The sequence below is a fragment of the Mustelus asterias genome, chromosome 8 (genome assembly GCF_964213995.1).
Source record: "Mustelus asterias chromosome 8, sMusAst1.hap1.1, whole genome shotgun sequence".
Taxonomy (NCBI): Eukaryota; Metazoa; Chordata; class Chondrichthyes; order Carcharhiniformes; family Triakidae; genus Mustelus; species Mustelus asterias.
This window is the reverse complement of record NC_135808.1, coordinates 126,284,776-126,305,691: the sequence shown is the minus strand read 5'-3', so window position 1 is coordinate 126,305,691 and position 20,916 is coordinate 126,284,776. Positions and strand designations below refer to the sequence as shown.

General features: G+C 44.5%; 1 protein-coding gene across 1 annotated transcript in view; it reads right to left on the bottom strand.

The window, feature by feature from the left end:
* Nucleotides 1-2,199: 2,199 nt before the first annotated feature.
* Nucleotides 2,200-20,916, bottom strand: part of LOC144497536 (calcium-activated chloride channel regulator 1-like) — a 42,255-nt gene continuing 23,538 nt past the window's right edge. The window contains exons 6-14 of the mRNA XM_078218938.1: nt 20,425-20,646; nt 17,824-18,048; nt 17,555-17,732; nt 16,823-16,929; nt 16,514-16,735; nt 13,627-13,888; nt 11,879-12,046; nt 4,380-4,607; nt 2,200-2,591 (exon numbers count right to left, since the gene is read on the bottom strand). Of these exons, the coding sequence (XP_078075064.1) occupies nt 2,200-2,591; nt 4,380-4,607; nt 11,879-12,046; nt 13,627-13,888; nt 16,514-16,735; nt 16,823-16,929; nt 17,555-17,732; nt 17,824-18,048; nt 20,425-20,646 (2,004 nt within the window). The remainder of the gene's footprint in view (nt 2,592-4,379; nt 4,608-11,878; nt 12,047-13,626; nt 13,889-16,513; nt 16,736-16,822; nt 16,930-17,554; nt 17,733-17,823; nt 18,049-20,424; nt 20,647-20,916) is intronic.

Genomic DNA, 20,916 nt, shown 5'->3' with positions numbered 1-20,916 from the left:
GCCACTTCTCCGCGCAGTCTTGCCTCTTATCTATGTCTCGTTGCAACTGCTGACATCCCTCTACACTATCCACAACACCGCCAACCTTTGTGTCATCAGCAAACTTGCCAACCCATCCTTCCACTTCCTCATCCAGGTCATTTATAAAAATCACAAAGAGCAAGGGTCCCAGAACAGATCCCTGGGGCACCCCACTGATGACCGACCTCCACTCTGGAAAAGGACCCATCTACAACCACTCTTTGCCTTCTGTGGGCAAGCCAGTTCTGAATCCACAAAGCAACATCCCCTTATATCCCATACCCCTTCACTTTCTCCATAAGCCTTGCATGGGGCACTTTATCAAATGCCTTACTGAAATCCATATAAACCACATCTACCGCTCTTCCTCCATCTAAGTGTCTAGTCACATCTTCAAAAAACTCAATCAGACTCGTTAGGCATGATCTGCCTTGGACAAAGCCATGCTGGCTACTTCTGATCATACTATTCCTTTCCAAATGTTCATAAATCCTGCCTCTCAGGATCTTCTCCATCAACTTACCAACCACTGAGGTTAGATTCACCGGTCTATAATTTCCTGGGCTATCTCTTCTCCCTTTCTTGAATAACGGAACCACATCCGCCATCCTCCAATCCTCCGGAACCTCTCCCGTTTCCATTAACGACGCAAAGATCATCGCCAGAGGATCAGCAATCTCTTCCCTCGCCTCCCACAGTAACCTGGGGTACATCCCATCCGGTCCCGGCGATTTATCTAACTTGATGCTTTTCAACAGCTCCAACACATCCGCTTTCCTAATGCCCACATGCTCAATCTTCTCAGTCCACGGCAAGACTACACTGCAACTACCAAGATCCTTTCCCACTGTGAATACTGAAGCAAAGTATTCACTGAGTACCTCTGCTATTTCAACCGGTTCAATACAGACTTTCCCACCGTCACATTTGATAGGTCCTACTCCTTCACATCTTACCCTCTTGCTCTTCACATACTTGTAGAATGCCTTGGGGTTTTCCTTTATCCTGTCTGCCGAGGCCTTCTCATGTCCACTCCTGGCTCTTCCAATTTCCCTCTTTAGTTCCTTCCTACTAGTCGTATACTCTTCTAGATTTCTAACATTACCGAGCTCCCTGAATCTTTTGTACGCTTTTCTTTTCTTCCTGACTAAATCCCTTATCCTCAAACTATGACCCCTGGTTTTGGACTCTCCCACCATTGGGAACAGTCTTTCTGAATCTACCCTGTCTGACTCTGTTAGAATTGTATAAATTTCAGTGAGATCCCCTCTCACTCTTCCAAACTCCAATTAATATAATCCTGGTTTTGATATGCAAATTAGCTTTGAAGCAGGGTAAACGGGTTCTTACTGAAATGCAGTAGAGAACAATAGAGTCCAGAATTTCGGTGTTAAAACTGCAGTGGAGATTAGTTCAAAGTGGAGATTTAAGGATACAATTAAAGTAAAGTTTATTTATTAGTTAGAAGTGAGGCTTACATTAACACTGCAATGAAGTTACTGCGAAAAATTCACACTGACATGCTAGAAGCCTGGTTTCAAAGGCAAGTCATTGAGGTAGAAGGATATCAAAAGGAAAATATGGTATATCAGTAGTGCTTAGCTCTGCACTGACAGGAGAGGTGGAGAGGAGAAAGAGAAGCAGCTGGAAAACAGTCATGATCATAGCCATGCTGAGCTGGGAAGAGGAACTCTCCCAGAAAACAGAATTCAAGGCGAGAAGCTGCTGATCTGAAAACCTCAGAGAAAAACTGTGCTAAACCAAAGAGAGGCTTCCTAAACTTAAAGGTAACTCGTGGTTGGTAACTATTTGCTGGATTTCGCTCGAGTTATACTGTATGGGATGTTGTTTTGGGACGAGGGTCATTTCTCAAATGTAGATAGATGGGAATAGGGTTGATTCCAGATTATAACGTGTGTGTTTGGCCATAATTATAGTTAAGTGGATCTCGGTCGTGTATTGTGACCTTCCTTATTGTGCGTTTTTACACGTTAATTAATATTCTTTTACTTGAATGGGTACAACAAGACTGGACCTTTTCTCAATGGTTTGCATATATTTCTTCACATTATATCAAATTGAAAAAATACACTCTAAAGAAGCCCGTGTTCCAAGTTACCCTTCTGGGTTTTGGGATGTCCTCACATCTAAAATCAACGGGGCTCTTAACAAAGGACATTACGCTGGTACATAAGTTTGAGTTTTTTTTCTCTGCACCACATAATTAATAATCCCACTGATCAAACACACAAGGATTGTGACAACTACTACACTGCAAACAACCTTCCACATACCATTATTGCCTTTTGGGTGCTCGATCAATGGCACATAGACGGAAATCCTGGCTATGTTAGACATTACAGAGGGCTGATTGATCTTATCATATGCACAAAGAGCAAAGTAGATAGTTGTCCCATTTTGTAGTTCCGCATTTTCAGGAACAAATGTAATATTTTCCCTCAAGCCAAATGGTTGTGGGTTCATGTTGGTCAAGTTAACCAGTGTGGCTGTTGAGAAATCGTCCCGTAGCCGTAGGAGGTTGTCACTCATTCTCATCTCATAGCGAGACGCTAAGAAACAAAGAAATAAAATAAATTAGAAGGAAATTAACTCATTCACGTAGGATCATAAAAACACAGGGGATCTTCAACTTATAGATCGAATAGTACTTACTCCACCTCTGAATGTTGCTTGAAAAAAGTTGAAAATATGACAGGAACAAAGGAGCAGGCTATTCAGTCCATCGAGCCTGCTCCACCATTCAAACAAATCGTGACTAATCATCTATCTCTTTGCCTTTTTCCCACACTATCCCCATATCCCTTTGATGTATTCAGTATCCGGAAATTAATTGATTTCTGTCTTTAACATGCTCAATGATTGAGCTTTCACTGCCCTCTTGGGTTGAGAATTCCAAAGAGACACCACTCTCTGAGTGAAGGAATTCCTCCTCATTTCAGTCTAGAGATGTAGGGCAGAATCCTCTGGAGGTGACGGGGATCTTGGTTGCTTGGATGCGGAGAGCCGCATCTTGTTCAACTCAGCGAGGGATTTCCCCTGGATTCAAGGACCCCCAGGTCTTGAAGTGACACTTTGATCCGTTACTTAGACTGTCCTTTATTATAAGCGATTTGAAGATTAGACAATGTATTGCGGTCCTGCCTCCTCAGTGGGTAGCAATGTGCATTGGTGCTATGTGATGAAGAGCATTGATGCTCCGTTGGTGTTCTGACCTGTATTTATCCCTCCTCACCACCAAGACTGGTGCTTTAATTCACTGCTCTTTATCAGGCAATGCCACATACATCAGAACTCATAAATCATAATGTATTCCTCAAAGCAGAACACAAAGCCATTGATCTATTTGACAATATGATGTGGGCGATTCTCCCATCTGGCTGCGCTGATTTTTTAGTGCAATGGGCTGGGAGATTTAAGTGGGCCCAGATTAGCACAATCCGTGCGGGGTGTCCGGCCCTGAGCGCATCTTCCAGCGCTGGAAATAGGCGCGGAGTTGCATTGCATATATAGGGCTTCATTTCCATGAATTTTAAATTTCATGAGCAGACCCGGGACTAAGATCTCCGGGCCCGCGAGCCTCTCTCCCCCTGCCAGGAGTATTTCACTCCAGAGGGGTTTACAGTAGCTCCCCACTTGTGGGGAGCTCGTGGCCTGACCCTGCTGGAATGAAAGGGGGAGCAATCAAGGGCCCCCCCAGAGGGTTGGGCGGTGGGCAGTGCCCCCTGGGCTTTGGCACCTTGGCAGTGCCAGCCTGGTTCCCTGGCACTACTCAAGGGGCAATATACAAATTGCCACCTTGGCACTGCCCAAGGGGACAGGGCCTAATAGGGGCAGGGGCCAGATAGAGGTGGGCTCTGATGGGGGGGGCGATCAGTAAGGGTGGGACTCCCACTGCCATTCTGCAGTCGGGATTGGTGGGTGAGGGAAGGAGGTCAGCGATTGGCCTGGCCATCGGGGTAGGGTCGGCACTATGGGGGGAACGTCGGAACTGCTGGTCAGGGGGAAATTAGGGGCGGGGCAGGAGAACGCTGATGTGGGAGGGGGGGGCTAGCGACTGGGGGCAGGGTAGCGATTGGGTGGGGGGGGGTCGAGGATGAGCCCGGGCATGCTTGGGGGGCCAGCGATCGGCGCGTGTGGGGGGGTGTGAGGTGGGCAGGGTAGGGGGTGGAAGGGCCGACGATGCTGGGTCACAGGGCTGGCCAGCGATCAGGAGGCTGGAAGATGAGGGCCACTGCACATGTACCAATCTCAGCGGTTGCAGATTGGCGCATAAGCAGTGGCCCGCTCAGCGCTATGCAACTTGACTTTATTCGCCACTTAAATTCAGCAACAATTACCTGCTCCCTGATCATAATCGTCTCCTGGCGCTGTCCACTCCAGCTCAACTTTATTTTTGACTATTGTTGCTTGAAGGTCTGTGATTTTACACGGTGGTAAGTCAACAGGAGGTGTTCCTACAGGAACTGAAATTGCTCCTCCTGACTTGACCCTGCTGAAATCTCCAAAATCAGTCGCAAGATCTTCCATGTTGAATGGAGGCCATGGTGGATTTGTTTGGATATTGCCTACATGAAAAAGAAGACGTGTCTCTCTTAGACCCAGATTACATAGACTTAACTGGCAATACCCTTCAACAAAAAGACTTTATCTACCAGACTTACCTGCAATTTCCCCCAGGACAACCTTTGGCTTTGGCTAAACAATGTAAGGCTAAGAAAGGTACATTTTAACAGTTTGAGGATCAGGCATTAAGAATGGGAGAGAGTCAAATGAATATATAAATTAGGAGCATGAGTAGGTCACTCAAGCCTGTGCCACCATTCAATAAGATCATTGCTGATTTGTTTGCAAGCTCAACACATTCCCGCTTACCCCCGATAACCTTTCACCCCCGATAACCTTTCACTTCATTGCTTATCAAGAATCAATCTACCAGGTAGAACCATCCTCTCCATACCGATCCTGTCAAAGCCCCTCAGGATCTTAAAAATCATTTTTTATTCTTCTAAACTCCAGTTGAACAAGCCTAGTCTGTCCAGAGTTTCCAAACAGGACAGCCTGCCCATTCCCGGGATTAGAATTTCCAAAGATACATAACCTTCTGAATAAGGAAATTTCTCCTAACCTCAGTCCAAATTGGCCAATACCTTATCCTGAATTGATGACCTGTACCTTTAAACATCTCAGCCAGCAGCTAACCGAGCAAGTAGCATGTTTTCACAAATAGTTTTCCACCTAAAAAGTTTTATCTAACCATTCCATTCAAGGTCTCTTCACTCTCTGGAATTTATTATCCATGAATATTTTGCTGCTTTGGCTCTGTAATTCTTCATAAAAGGAACAGAACATATGAGTCTCCCAGACAGTTCCAGCTGGTGGATGCAGAATGCTCTTATGAGACAAATTATTTTTATTGTACAGTAAATGTTTAGAGTGGATTATGTCCATTATTAACATTTAGGAACCTGACACCAAATATGACTCCTGAGACGCTGCCATTCATTCCAAAAGAACAAAGAAAATTACAGCACAGGAACGGGCCCTTCGGCCCTCCAAGCCTGCACAGACCATACTGCCCGACTGAACTAAAACCCCCGACCCTTCTGGGGACCGTATCCCTCTATTCCCATCCTATTCATGTACTTGTCCAGATGCCCCTTAAAACTCACTATTGTATCTGCTTCCACTACCTCCCTCGGCAGCGAGTTCCAGGCACCCACCACCCTCTGTGTAAAAAACTTGCCTCGTACATCTCCTTTAAACCTTGCCCCTCGCACCTCAAACCTATGCTCCCAAGTAATTGACTCTTCCACCCTGGGAGAAAGCTTCTGACGATCCACTCTGTCCATGTCCCTCATAATCTTGTAGACTTCTATCAGGTCGCCCCTCAACCTCCGTCATTTCAGTGAGAACAAACCAAGTTTCTCCAACCTCTCCTCATAGCTAATGTCCTCCATGCCAGGCAACATCCTGGTAAATCTTTTCTGGACCTTCTGCACAGTTCAGAATTTGTTGGAGTACAATGATTTCTCTTTCCAAGGATCAACATATATAGATTATAAAATACAATTTGCTAGCTGGCATTATACAGAATTAATTAATATTGGGTTAGAGTTGTTGGGCAGAGTCATAGAGATGATGGGGGTCTTGGCTCCTGGCTGGAGAACTGCTGAGGTCCCTGCGTCTTCTCTTTTTGAGAAGACCCAACAAATCTTGTGCCACCCAGGCATGTAAATGGCCAGCAGCAGCGAACATCTCCCACCCCGCAGATCAAAGGCCCCGACGTCACAGGACCCACCCCCGATAGCTGCTGGCCAGCCAGAGGCCCGCCGCTCTTCTAAGCTCAGCAGTGCCACTGGGAGGCGGTGGCTGCTGCCTATAAGACATTCAGCCGAGCCATAGATCAAGAAGGGACACAGACACAGGGGATTTGATATGATTTGATTTGAGTTATTATTGTCACATGTATTAGTATACAGTGAAAAGTATTGTTTCTTGCGCGCTATACAAAGGGGTGGCACAGTGGTTAACACTGCTGCCTCACAGTGCCAGGTCAATTCCGGGTGAGTGTGTGGAGTTTGCACATTCTCCCTGTGTCTGCGTGTGTTTCCTCCGGGTGCTCAGGTTTCCTCTCACAGTCCAAAAATGTGCAGGTAAGGTTGACTGGCAAAGAACAAAGAACAGTACAGCACAGAAACAAGCCCTTCGGCCCACCAAGCCTGCACTGATCACGTTGTCCTATCTAGACCAACTGCCTGTATTCCTCTGTGCCCCGTCTGTTCATGTGTCTATCCAGGTACGTCTTAAATGTTGCTAATGTATCTGCCTCAACCACCTCCCTTGGCAGTGCATTCCAGGCCCCCACCACCCTCTGTGTAAAACAACTTCCCCCGCACATCTCTACTGATCCTTTCCCCCCTTACCTTGAATTTGTGCCCCCTTGTAATTGTCATTTCTGCCCTGGGAAAAAGCTTTCAACTGTTCACCTTCTCTATGTCCCCCACAATTTTATAAACTTCTATCAGGTCACCCCTCAGCCTCCGTCTTTCCAGTGAGAACAATCCCAGTTTATTCAATCTCTCCTCATAGCTAATACCCTCCATACCAGGCAACCACCAACGCCTCTACTTTCTCAGAAGACGAAGGAAATTTGGTATGTCAGCTACGATTCTAACCAACTTTTACAGACGCATCATAGAAAGCATTCTTTCTGGTTGTATCACAGCTTGGTATGGCTCCTGCTCTACCCAAGACCGTAAGAAACTACAAAAGGTCGTGAATGTAGCCCAATCCATCACGCAAACCAGCCTCCAATCCATTGACTCTGTCTACACTTCCCGATGCTTCGGCAAAGCAGCCAGCATAATTAAGGATCCCACGCACCCCGGACATTCTCTCTTCCGCCTTCTTCCTTCGGGAAAAAGATACAAAAGTCTGAGGTCACGTACCAACTGACTCAAGTACAGCTTCTTCTCTGCTGCTGTCAGACTTTTGAATGGACCTACCCCGCATTAAGTTGATCTTTCTCTACACCTTAGCTATGAATGTAACTGTCTCATTTCCTTCTCTATGAATGGTATGCTTTGTATAGCACACAAGAAACAATACTTTTCACTGTATGTTAATACATGTGACAATAATAAATCAAATCAAAAATCAAATAAATAATTTTTGTCACTTCCTCAAAAACCTCAATCAAATTCGTGAGACATGACCTCCCTCTTACAAAACCATGCTGCCTGTCATTAATCAGACCATTCAGTTCCAAATGTGTATAGATCCTATCCCTAAGAATCTTCTCCAACAATTTCACAATCAGTAACGTCATGCTCACTGGCCTATAATAAGCCAGATTATCCTTGCCACCTTTCTTAAATAACAGGACAACACTGGCTATCCTCCAATTCTCTGGGACCTCACCTGTGGCCAACGAGGAAACAAAGATTTCTGTTAGAGACCCAGCAATGTCATCTCTTGTCTCCCTCAGTAATCTGGGATAGATGCCACCTGGCCCTGGCGATTTGTCTACCTTAATGCTTTTTAATACACCTGACACTTCCTCCCTCACAATGATGACTTGCTCTAGAGGGTTTACATACCCCTCCGAGACACCACCAATCAACGTATCCTTCTCCTTTGTGAATACCAATACAAAGGATCTCACCTATTTCCTTTGGTTCTGTGCATAATTTCCCTCCTTTGTCCTTAAAGTGGACCAACTCTTTCTCTTGCAACTCTCTTGTTCCTAATATATGTGTAAAATGCCTTGGGATTCTCCTTAACCCTGCCTGCCTAGGACATTTTGTGACCCCTTTTTGACCCCCTAACTCCCTTTTTGAATTATTTTCTACTTTCCTTGTATTCTGCAAGTGTTTCATCTGTTTTTAGTTGCCTGGATCTTATGTATGCATCCTTTTTCTTTTTGACTGGACTCACAATTTCTCTGGTCACCCACGGTTCTTGCGTACTGCCTTTCCTGCCCTTCCTTTTCACAGGCCATGATAAAATTGCCCCTTAGTGTCAGGGGGATTAGCAGGGTAAATACGTGGGGTTACAGGGATAGGGCCTGGGTGGGATTGTTTTCAGTGCTGGCTCGATGGGTTGAATGGCCTCCTACTGCATTGTAGAGTTGTAAAGCGTACCGTACATAGAGAAGGAAAGGAAAGATTGTGGAACATAGTGTTACAGTCATAGCTAGGGTGCAGAGAAAGATCAACTTAATATGAGGGAGGTCCATTCAAAAGTCTGATGGCAGCAGGGAAGTTGCTGTTCTTGAGTCGGTTGGTACGTGTCCTCAGACTTTTGTATAATTTCCCTGACGAAAGAAGGTGGAAGAGGGAATGTCCAGGGTACGTGGGGTCTTTGATTATGCTGGCTGTTTTTCTGAGGCAGCAGGAAATATAGACAGAATCAATGGATGGGAGGCTGGTTTGAGTGATGGACTGGGCTTCGTTCACGACCCTTTGCAGTTTTTTGCGGTCTTGGACAGAGCAGGAACCATACCAAGCTGTGATACATCCAGAAAGAATGCTTTCTCTGGTGCATCTGTAAAAGTGGGTGAGAGTTGTAGTGGGCAGGCCAAATTTCCTTAGCCTCCTGAGAAAGTGAGGTGTTGGTGGGCTTTCTTAACTATAGCGTCGGCATGGAGGGACCAGGACAGGTTGTTGGTGATCTGGACACCTAGAAACTTGAAGCTCTCGACCCTTTCTACTTCGTCCCCATTGTTGTAGACAGAGGCATATTCTCCTTTGCACTTCCTGAAGTCGATGACAATCTCCTTCATTTTGTTGACATTGAGGGAGAGATTATTGTCATCGTACCAGTTCACCAGATTCTCAGTCTCATTCCTGTACTCCGTCTCATCACTGTTTAAGATCTGACCCACAATGGTGGTGTCATCAGCGAATTTGAAAATCGGGTTGGAGAGGATTTTGGGATGTTTGGAAAGGAGTGGCAGGCTGTGGATCTCAGGAAGGGGGTGATGGGGGTTGGCAGGAAGGGCAGGGAGTGGCTCTAACCGGCCACCCCATTTCCCGATACTTGATCCCTTGATCACGCACTCTGTACCTTTGAGAGAGGGAAAAAGTCTTAACATGTGTATATTTATATGAACTGAATATGCTCAGGAAGCGGACAATGCTGACTGGCTTTCGAGATATCAGATAGTGACAGATTCCTGTTATTGAGAAAGAAACACATATCGGGGGGGGGGGCGCACGGTGGCACAGTGGTTAGCACTGTTGCCGCCCAGCGCCAGGGACCTAGGTTCGACTCCAGCCTCGGGTCACTGTCTGTGTGGGGTTTGCATGTTCTCCTTGTGTCTGCGTCGGTCTCCTCTGGGTGCTCCGGTTTCCTCCTTGTTGTGCTGAACATGATGCCAAATTAAACTAATCCCTTCTGCCTGCCCTTGGTCCATATCCCTCTATTCATTGCATATTCATTTGCTTATCTAAAAGCCCCTTAAACACCCCTATCGTATCTGCCTCCACCACCACCCCTGGCAGCGCATTCCAGACACCTACCACTCACTTAAAAACCTGCCCCTCACATCTCCTTTGAACTTTCCCCCTCTCACCTTAAGTGCCTACCCCTTTGTATTTGACATTTTAACTCTGGGAAAAAGATTCTGACTGTCAACCCTATCTATGCCTCTCATAATTTTATAGATTTCTATCAAGTCTCTCCTCAGCCTCCGCCGCTCCAGAGAAAACAACCCTAGTTTGTCCAGCCTCTCCTTATAGCTCATACCCTCCAATCCAGGCAGCATCCTGGTAAACCTCTTCTACACCCTCTCCAAAGCCTCCACATCCTTCCTGTAATATGGCAACCAGAATTGAACGCAATACTCTAAGTGCGGCCTAACCAAAGCTTTATAAAGCTGCAACATGACATCCTGGCTCTTGTACTCAATGCCCTGACCAATAAATAAAGGCAAGCATGCCATATGCCTTCTTCATCAGCCTATCTGCTTGTGTGGCCACTTTCAGGGAGTTATGGACTTTAAAGTTAATGTTTATTTATTCGTGTCACAAGTAGGCTTACATTAACACCGCAATGAAGTTACTGTGAAATTCCCCTCGTCGCCACACTCCAGCACCTGTTCGGGTATACTGAAGGAGAATTTAGCATGGCCAATACACCTAACCAGCGCATCTTTTGGACTCTGGGAGGAAACTTGAGCACCTGGAGGAAACCCACGCAGACACGGGGAGAACGTGCAGACTCCACACAGACAGTGACCCAAGGCTGGTATCGAACCCAGGTCCCCTGTGCTGTGAGGCAGCAGTGCTACCACTGTGTCACCATGTCACCCTACTTGACCAGATTAAACTCCATCTACTATTTCTCTGCCCGTATCTGCTACTGGTCTATATCCCGTCGTATCCTTTGACAACTATCCACAACTCCACCTATCTTTGTGTTGTCTGCAAACTTACTAACCCACCCATCTGCAGTTTTATCCAAGCCATTTATATATATTACAAACAGCAGAGGTCCCAGCACGGATCTCTGTGGAACAACAATAGTCACAGACCTCCAGCCAGAAAAACACCCTTCCACCACTACTCTCTGACTTCTATGGGCAAGGCAATTCTGAATGCAAGCGGCCAAGTCACCGTGGATTCCATGCATCTTAATCTTCTGGATGAGCCTACCATGAGGGACCTTGTCGAAAGCCTTACTAAAGCTATGTAGACAACATCCACTGCTCTACCCTCATTGACCACCTTTGTCACCTCCTCGAAAAAATCGATCAAGTTAGTAAGACATGACCTGCCCCACACAAAGTCATGCTGACTTTCCCTAATTAGGCAATGCTTTTCCAAATGCGAGTAAATCCTATCCCTAAGAATCCTCTCCAATAACTTCCCAACCACCGATGTGAGACTCATCGGTCTATAATGTCCTGGATTATCCCTTTCTCCTCAACACCACTCCTTTCTTGAACAGAAGAACAACATTAGCTGCTCGCCAGCCCTCTGGGAGTTCTCCAGTGGATAGCAAGGTTACAAAGATCTTTGTCAGGCTCCCAGCAATCTCCTCTCTTGTCCCTCTACCTGGGGTAGATCCCATCGGACCATGGGGACTTATCTTATGCTCTTCAAGAAATTCAACACCACTTTTTTCTTGATCTCCAAATGCCCTGGCATATTAGCATGCTCCACACTAATCTCACTCTCCTCCATGTCCTTCTCCTTGGTGAATATTGACGCAAATTACTCATTGAGGATCTCACCCACCTCCTCTGCCTCCAAGCACAAGTTCCCTCCTTTATCCTTGAGTGGTCCTACCCTCTCCCGAGTTATCCTGTTGTTTTTTTTAATGTATTTCTTACCATTTTCCGTGTATCCTGGTATGTAAAAAGCATGTGCCCCTGTTCGGATTGCCATCTTTGTAGCCCCTTCCTTTCCCTTGACACGTACTTTAAAGTTGTATCTTCCACTTCCAGAAAGATCTTGGAAATATTTGGTGTAGATGCCATCATTCTTGACAATATCAGCACCTGAGTGGCAAGAAAGAGTTAACAGCTGTACACTGAGAGGGGCACGGGAAAATAATGATACTCTACTTGGGTGAGCATTTCTTAAATCCTTCAACTCAAAGGCGCTGACTCTCACTATATAATTATCCATTGATGGCAAGTGTCAAACAAAATGATCGGGGAAGAACTAATTTCAAATCTTAAAATGAATTTCATCGAAGAATTGCCATAAATGTAATTCATTGATCCTGTACACATTGTCGCATCATTTATTGATAAAAATAAGAATCTTGAGTCTAAAAATTGGGCTGTGTCGTTGTTTGGGCAGAGTGGTCACAATTTGTGACCTGCTCGTGCCAGGTCTGGCACCGGTAGGTAACACATGAATCTCACGCTGCCACCTCGTTACAGACAGACTACAGGGCCGAGTGCCTAATATACTGCGGGCTGCCTCTAGGTTCAGCAGGGCGCCAGGCAGTGCTGCAGCCATCTTCACTTCTTAAAGGAAGTCTGTCCCTCTGGGTATAAAAGTAGGTCACTTATCAGTGGTCTCTGTGTTTACACTTTTCAGAGAACACTTGCTAAAAAGAATTTCCCCGGAGAGATTAGGAGTTAGCGCCTGGCTTGCACTGGGGAATTAGTATTTGTGTAAGACATTGCCAGTCTATGTGTAGTTATCAGAGTTGGGGATTGTTGTAAGAATTCAGAAGTGACTAACATAATTGTCCCATGTTTGTGGTTTCCTGTAAGAATCAATTTGCTGATAAGAAAACAATTTTAGGATTAAAGTAATTGGCTGAAGAAAAAGTGAACAGTTTTTGTCAGGAAGCTGCTTTCAACTCGAGAGAAAGAGAGAGAAAAACACTGAGCGAGTAGCTAGAAATCACGGAACAGCCTGTTTCTGTGCTGTATATCTCTATGACTGTATGACTTTATACAGCTACAGCAGTTAAGGTAAACTGGGAAATTAGGGCTGAATCTTTAATGCTGCAAAGGAATTTTGCATGTACATTAGATCGATAGATCTCCCCGTGGGCAAAATGGAGTATGAGCTTCCTTGTTGAGCAGGTGGAGGCCCAGGTGGAGAAGTGGTCAGTGGGCGTTTTCAGCCTGCTTAACCCAGACTGTTGTTGCAAGTCCCGAGGTGTAGATTATCTAGCTGTAAGCCGCAGGTGTGGCCATTCTCTTTGGTGAACAATAAAAGGTGTTTGGTGACGGGAAACTGGAGTTTGGCTGAATTATTGCAATTAGTCAACCTGATTCTAAATTAAAACCTTGAAGAACATCGGGATTCAAGAGACCAGGGTCAAGGAACTAAGAAGATCCAGAAGGTCCGATGATTCACGGCCATGCCTTAACTAATGAAGTGTGAAGTATTAAATTGATACAATAAACCTTGTTAGTTTGCATTCAGTATTCATGATTGAATAAGGTTATTCCCTAACAAGAATTTTCTTACTCTGGTATTCAGTATAAAGTCCAAATCGCTTGTTTGGCAATATGTTTTATGTAATCGAAGCTAAAATTGAATATATCCACGTTTCAAATATCTACAATTTAAATACACATTCAATTTCACAGTGTCATATTATGGATCTTACCTGAGCCATCATCAGAAAGGTTCTGCTCAACTGGGGGACCAGTGGGACATTCAATAATGGCTGTCACATTTGCAAATATGACTGGTAAATATCCCTGACTAACTTCTGCATAGATTGTTCTTCCACCGAATGAATCCTTTTCACTGATTTCCACATTGACTGTTACTGGGGGAATGTTCTCATCTGCTGCTCGGGATGTTACTGTGATAGTTAAAACCTGTTTGGTTCCAAGATTTTGGACGCTGTACTTCCAAAGTCCTGTCTGGGAAACAAATGTTAATTTTTAATTGTAGGACAGATACCAGTTCCCTCAATATCTCAATCTTTTTCTTAAATTTATATCTGGATTATCAGCTAAAATTCATTGTCCATTCCTAGATGACCTTAAGGAGGTGGTAGAGCGTTGCCTTCTTGAACTGCTGCAGTTCCTGTAGTGAAGGTACATCCACAGTGCTGCTAGGTGGAGAATGTGAGGATTTTGACATCGTGAAGGAATGACGATATATTGTCATTGCCAGCACTGTGTGAGGTGATGGCCTCGTGGTATTATCGCTAGACTATTAATCCAGAAGCTCAGCTAATGTTCTGGGGACCCGGGTTTAAATCCTGCCACAGCAGATGGTGGAATTTGAATTCAAGAAAAAATATCTAGAATTAAGAATCTACTGATGACCATGAAACCATTGTCGATTTTCGGAAAAACCTATCTGGTTCACGAATGTCCTTCAGGGAAGGAAATCTGCCGTCCTAACCAGTCTGGCCCACATGTGACTTCAGAGCCACAGCAATATGGTTGACTCTCAACTGCCCTTGGGCAACTAGGGATGGGCAATAAATGTTGGCAAGCCAGTGACGCCCATGTCCCACAAATGAATTTTTAAAAACTTGGGAGGGAACTTGCTCTGAAGGCGTCCTTGCTGCCTCATTCATTCCAAGCAGTAGAGCTCTTGGGCTTGGGAGGAGGTGTCCCTGTGGTCTGGTTGAGTTGCTGTAAGTGCTTCCTGAAGTTGTTCAATCTGGGCCCAGAAACTCCCAAATTCAATTTCTGGTTTGTACCTACTGAGGTGATATGAGCTCAGGCAATGGAGAGACAATACACATGGACTTAGTGTCAATTATTGAGGAAGCAAAAAATGGCCGGGGCACCTGCTCATGATCAACACTAAGGCAGAAGGCACGATAAATAGTGCAGATGCGAGTGGAACGTAGCAGAGTCATTGATAGATTAAGTGAGTGAACAAGACGGTGACGGATGGAATTCAACCTGGGGAAATGTGCAGTCCTTCACATTTAGTTTATTATTTATTAGTCACAAGTAGGCTTAATTCACACTGTAATGAAGTTACTGTGAAAATCCACCAGTCGCCACACTCCGGCGCCTGTTCGGGTACACTGACGGAGAATTTAGCACGGCCAATGCACCTAACCAGCACGTCTTTCGGACTGTGGGAGGAAACCAGAGCACCCTAAGGAAGCCAATGCAGACACGAGGAGAACGTGCTAACACCACACAGACAATGACACAAGCCGGGAATCGAACCCGGGTCCCTGGTGCTGTGAGGCAGCAGTGCTAACCACTGTGCCACCGTGCCGCCCACACCCAAGAAAGAAAGACCAGAGTATTTGCAAGAAATTGGGAACTGTGAATCCATCTAGAATTCATTGTCCATCCCTAGATGTCCTTAAGGAGGTGGTGGTGAGTTGCCTTCTTGAACTGCTGCAGTTCCTGTAGTGAAGGTACACCCACAGTGCTGCGAGGTGGAGAGTGTGAGGATTTTGACCAAGCACAGGAATGATGATATATCGTCACACCAGCATTGTGTGTGACTTGGGAGGGAACTTGCTGCTGAAGGCATCCTTGCATAAAAAATGAATGGAAGCAAAGTCATAATTTAAAGGACTGTTAGCCTTCATTTCAAGTGGATGCAAGGCTAAAGTTATATAAAAATCTGGGTAGACCTCATCTGAAGTACTTTGTTTGGTTCTAGGCATCACACATCAGGAGGATATAGTGGTCTTGGTGGTGGTACAGCACAGATTCTCTGTAATGTTTCTGTAGCTAAAAGGATTAACATGTGAGAAAAGGTTGCATAGATTAAGGCAGTATTCACTTGAGTATAGAAGTGTAAGGGTGATCTAATTGGGAGGTTTAAGATTAAAGGATTTGATAATGTGGATAAATTATTTCCTCCATTGGGAATTCTAGAACAAGGGGGCATGGCCTTAAAATTAGAGATCAGTCATAAAGGGGTGAAGCCCCTTATGCACACAAGCGGTCTTTGGAATTTGGAGTTTTCTGGAGCCAGGAGAGAAAGGAAACTTTCAAAACTAAGATTGATTGGTTTTTGAAGGCAAGGAATTTAAGGGATATGGAACCAAGGTGAGTAAGTGGAGTTAAGATGCAAATCAGCCATAATCTAATTAAATGGCACAACAGGTTTAAGGGGCTAACTGTCTTTGTCTTTCTCATTTGCTATCCAGACATCATTGCTAGAAATGTGTGAATGCAGGAGTCAGGTGAACTCAGGATTGGGCTTAACTGCGGTGTCTCCATGGGTTAAGTCCCAAGGCTGTCATTCAGATTGAATGAATGTTTCCCAATGCCCAGCTTTCTCACCAATTCACCACACAGAAATCATACATTTCACGCCATGGAAACAGCTCGGAAAAGAACCCATTGGCTTCTTTTCATTTGCATGGTGTACTCAGCTGGCCAATGATAGACAGCATGTGAAAGATTGTGATATGGAATGGGAACTTGCCTGAATTACGGATGGATGGCAGCAAGCAAGCAGAACCTAGACAAAACTACCAAACAAAAAAGGATTTGTTTGTGAGGAAAGACACTGCAGATTGTAAAGGATAAAGGATACGTTTTGATCCATACCTGGGCAGTGCCGCTAATCTTAAATCGGGCTGCACGTAGAGTTTGATCTAACACAAAGGAAACTGTTTGGTAAATCCTTCCATTGGGATCTTGCAGAAATATCTCTGGCATCTCCTTCTCCCATGTCACGACAAAAAATGTGTCATTCCCAACAGTCTTATCGATAGAAACTTCACCAGTCAAATGACCATCTTTATCAATCAATTTCCCAAAGCTTTCAAGCTGGAATCAAACAAATAGAATTATTATATTTTACTGTCAAGTCAGCACAGGAATAATTGGAAAGTCACTTTCCGAGAGTAATCCAACCTGAATTGACTGTTGACTAATATCACCATTTCCTGATACTAATCCATTGAAGGCATCGATTAACCCACTTGTATTCGCGTTATCAGTGACTGAAAACTGTAAACCTCCTAAAGAATGGTAAGAGAAAAATACATCATGAACACTGATAAAACACATGCCAATTCAGACCTAAGATATGAAAGGGATTTCTGCAATGTGACAGAAACTGCCCAATGAAAAACAGTTGTCAATAAAAGTATTAAAAAGTTTAGCCTCAATTTTAATGCAGGCTATTCAGCATGAACGATAGGTGTGGGGGTGAGGGAGAAGGTGTTAAAATGGCCTGATTATCCTGTGTGCACACCACCTGTAATATTTACAGGAAGCTTGGAGAGTCAAATGTGACAGGTCAGAAATATGGAAACGTTTACTGCTTTTATCGCACTACTTTTCAATTTTGTGATGTTGCTTATGATGAATTAAAAATACACTGGGTATAATTTCCTTTTTGTTAGCTGTGTTTATGGCACCAGGACCAGAAACAGGAAAACAACCCCACCAGTTTCCCATCGGAAATAATTGGAATGCAATCACCTGGAATTCCCTTGTCCACGGTTTGAATTGAGACATGAGCTAAATTATATTAACCCTCTTCATGCTTCCACCACAATTAATGGAGGAAGAAGTTGAAACAAAGGCACTCTCATGTTGTTCTCCTGATGCACAATAATTGGGCCTTTCAGTGCTTATTACCTGTTAAATTTGATAGTTGTTCCAATTCTGCAGCTGCGCTTGGTCCTAATGCTATAGTGTGGATAACTGCGCCACTCTGTTTAACCTCCGTGAAACACATGCTTATTCCACTGTCCTCCCCATCAGTCAACAGAACAATTTCATCACCGTGTGTGGCACCGTCATCGCCACGAAGCACCTGCAAAACAGTTGGTTGTTGTCAACACGGGAACAATGTAATAACTGTAAATAAGGTGTTGTTTAAATTCGTTGTGCTTTTCAGATGTTACCTCAAACCCAGACCGAACACCAGCACAGATATTTGTTCCACCATTAGCTGCTCTAGGTAACAGCTGGACAAGTTCATTCCTCACATCATCATTATCAATCACTTTCAAATGTGCTTGAACATTTGCAGCACTGCTAAAAGTGACAATTCCAACTTGTGACTGTGCTTCAATGATCTGCAGTAAGAATATCTCAGCTGCTTGGCCAAGTCTGTTAATACGATTCTCCTATTTAATAAAAAGAAGACAACGCGCTCAGTCATTCATTTGACTTATTTATACATTGCATTAAAAAAAAGAACAAACAACAGTACAGCACAGGAACAGGCCCTTCGGCCCTCCAAGCCTGTGCTGATCATGATGCCTGCCTAAACCATATGAACTTACAGAGTCCGTATCCTTCCATTCCCATCCTATTCACGTATTCATCTAGTTGCCCCTTAAATGCCGCAAACGTACCTGCTCCCACCACCTCCCCCTGCACTGCGTTCCAGACTTTCATCAACCTCTGTGTAAGAAACTTGCCTCGCACATCCCCTCTGAACTTTTCCCCACACACCTTAAACCTATGTCTCCTAGTACTTGACTTTTCTACCCTAGAAAAGAGCATCTGACTGTCCACTCTGTCCATGCCACAGAGCTTGTAAACCTCTCTCAGGTCACCCCTCAACCTCCATCGTTCCAGTGAGAACAAATCGAGTTTATCCAACCTCTCTGCAAAGCTAATACCCGCAGACCAGGCAACATCCAGGTAAACCTCTTCTGTACCCTTTCCAAAGCATCCACATCCTTCTGGTAGTGTGGCGACCAGAATTGTACACAATATTCTAAATGAGGCCTAACTAAGGTTCTGTACAGCTGCAGCATGACCTGCCACTTTTTATACTCAATGCCCCAACCACTGAAGGCAAGCATTCCATATGCCTTCTTGACTACCTTATCCACCTGCGTTGCCACTTTCAGTGATCGGTGGACAAGTACCGCCAGACCTCTCTGCCTGTCAATAATCCTGAGGGTTCTACCATTTACTGTATAAATTCCAAAATGCATTGGACCTTCCAAAATGCATTATCTCACACTTGTCCGGATTAAACTCCATCTGCCGTTTCTACGCCCAAGTCTCCAACCGGTCTATATCTTGCTGTGTCCTCTGACGATCCTCTTCACTATCCGCAACTCCACCAATTTTTGTGTCATCTGTGAACTTACTAATCAGACCAGCTACAATTTCCTCCAAATCATTTATATATACTATGAACAACAAAGGTCCCAGAACTGATCCCTGTGGAACACCGCTAGTCACAGCCTTCCATTCAGAAAAGCACCCCTCTACTGCTACCGTCTGTCTTTTATGGCCAAGCCAGTTCTGTATCCATCTTGCCAGCTCTCCTCTGATCCCGCGTGACTCCACCTTTCATACCAGTCAGCAGAGGTACCTTTTCAAGGGTTTTACTGAAGTCCATGTATACAACATCCACTGTCTTTCCCTCATCTATCGTTTTTATCACTTCCTCGAAAAAATCCCCTTCACAAAAACCATGCTGTCTATCACTAATAAGTCCATTTGTTTCCAAATGTGAGTAAATCCTGTCCCTAAGAATCTTTTCCAATAATTTCCCTACCGCTGATGTAAGGCTCACTGGCTGATAATTTCCTGGATTATCCCTGCTGCCCTTCTTAATCAATGGAACAACATTGGCTATCATCCAATCTCTGAAACTTCATCTGTAGCCAATGAGGATACAAAGATTTCTGTCAAGGGTCCAGCAATTTCCTCCCTTGCCTCCTTCAGTATTCTGGGGTAGATCCCATCAGGCCCTGGGGACTTATCTACTTTAATGATTTTTAAGACACCCAATACCTCCTCCTTTTTGATATTGACGTGACCTAGAATATCTACAAACCCTACCCTAGGCTCCTCATCCATCAAGTCCCTCTCTTTGGTGAATACTGAGGCAAAGTATGCATTTAGTATCTCGCCCATTTGCCCTGGTTCCACCGATTCCCTCCACTATCCTTGAGTGAACCAACCCTTTCCTGGCTACCCTCTTGCACTTTATATACATATAAAATGCCTTAGGATTTTTCTTAATCCTGTTTGCCAAGGACTTTTTGTGACCCCTTTTAGTCCTCCTAACTCCTTCCTTAAGTTCCTTCCTGCGTTCTTTATATTCTTCAAAGGCTTCACCTGTCCTAAGCCTTTTAGACCTTGCGAATGCTTCCATTTTCTTTTTGACAAAGTTCATTATATCCCTCATTATCCAGGGTTCCTGATACTTGCCACATGTATCCTTCATCCTCACAGGAAGAAGAGTTAAATTTAGTTCCAATTTCCATTGAAGAATGCAGCCGTTGATAATTGATTTTTATTTCTGCAAGCAGATTGTTTGGGACTGAATGGTCATGGTTGTACCGGCTGGACTCAGGCAAGTGGGGAACATTCCATCACACTCCTGATTTGTGTCTGGGAGAGGATTTAGGAGGTGAGTCAGTCAGCACAATACTCAGCTTCTGACCTCCTTTAGCTTGTTGAAGCCACACATCAGCTTGGACTTGTGTCCAAATCAACAATTTCTGTGAAATAAACTTTGGGACAGGTCTTACCAACTTCATACTTCCGGAAGTATCGAGGACTAAACAGAGCACACGATCTTTGGCCTGTAGGATTGTAAATGTCGGTATCACTGAACCAAAGTGGGGTGGGCGATTGTTTCTGAAATCCTCTGACTTGCTGATCACATCCCAAGTGCTCCTGTAATTGCAAATTTTATTCTGCATGTTTGGTGCATCAGGATTGTGAGTTGTATTGTCACAGAATTCAACCACCTGGATATTTTTTTAAAAATTGGGTTAAAGAGGCGACAGAAGAAAAAGCTCTGACGAAAAACATTCAACAAATTCTACAAAATGTAAAAATCTCTGATACATTAAGAATCATTGTGGGGCTTGAATTTATGATTTTTTGACTCAGGATGATGGGTGCTGCCATTCAAGCAGGCTGACACAGAGGAGATGGGTCATTTTTAACTTCACCAATTGGTCAGTAAACTGTCACAACCATCACCTGCCCATTGTCAACCCTGTGGATTGGCGTCG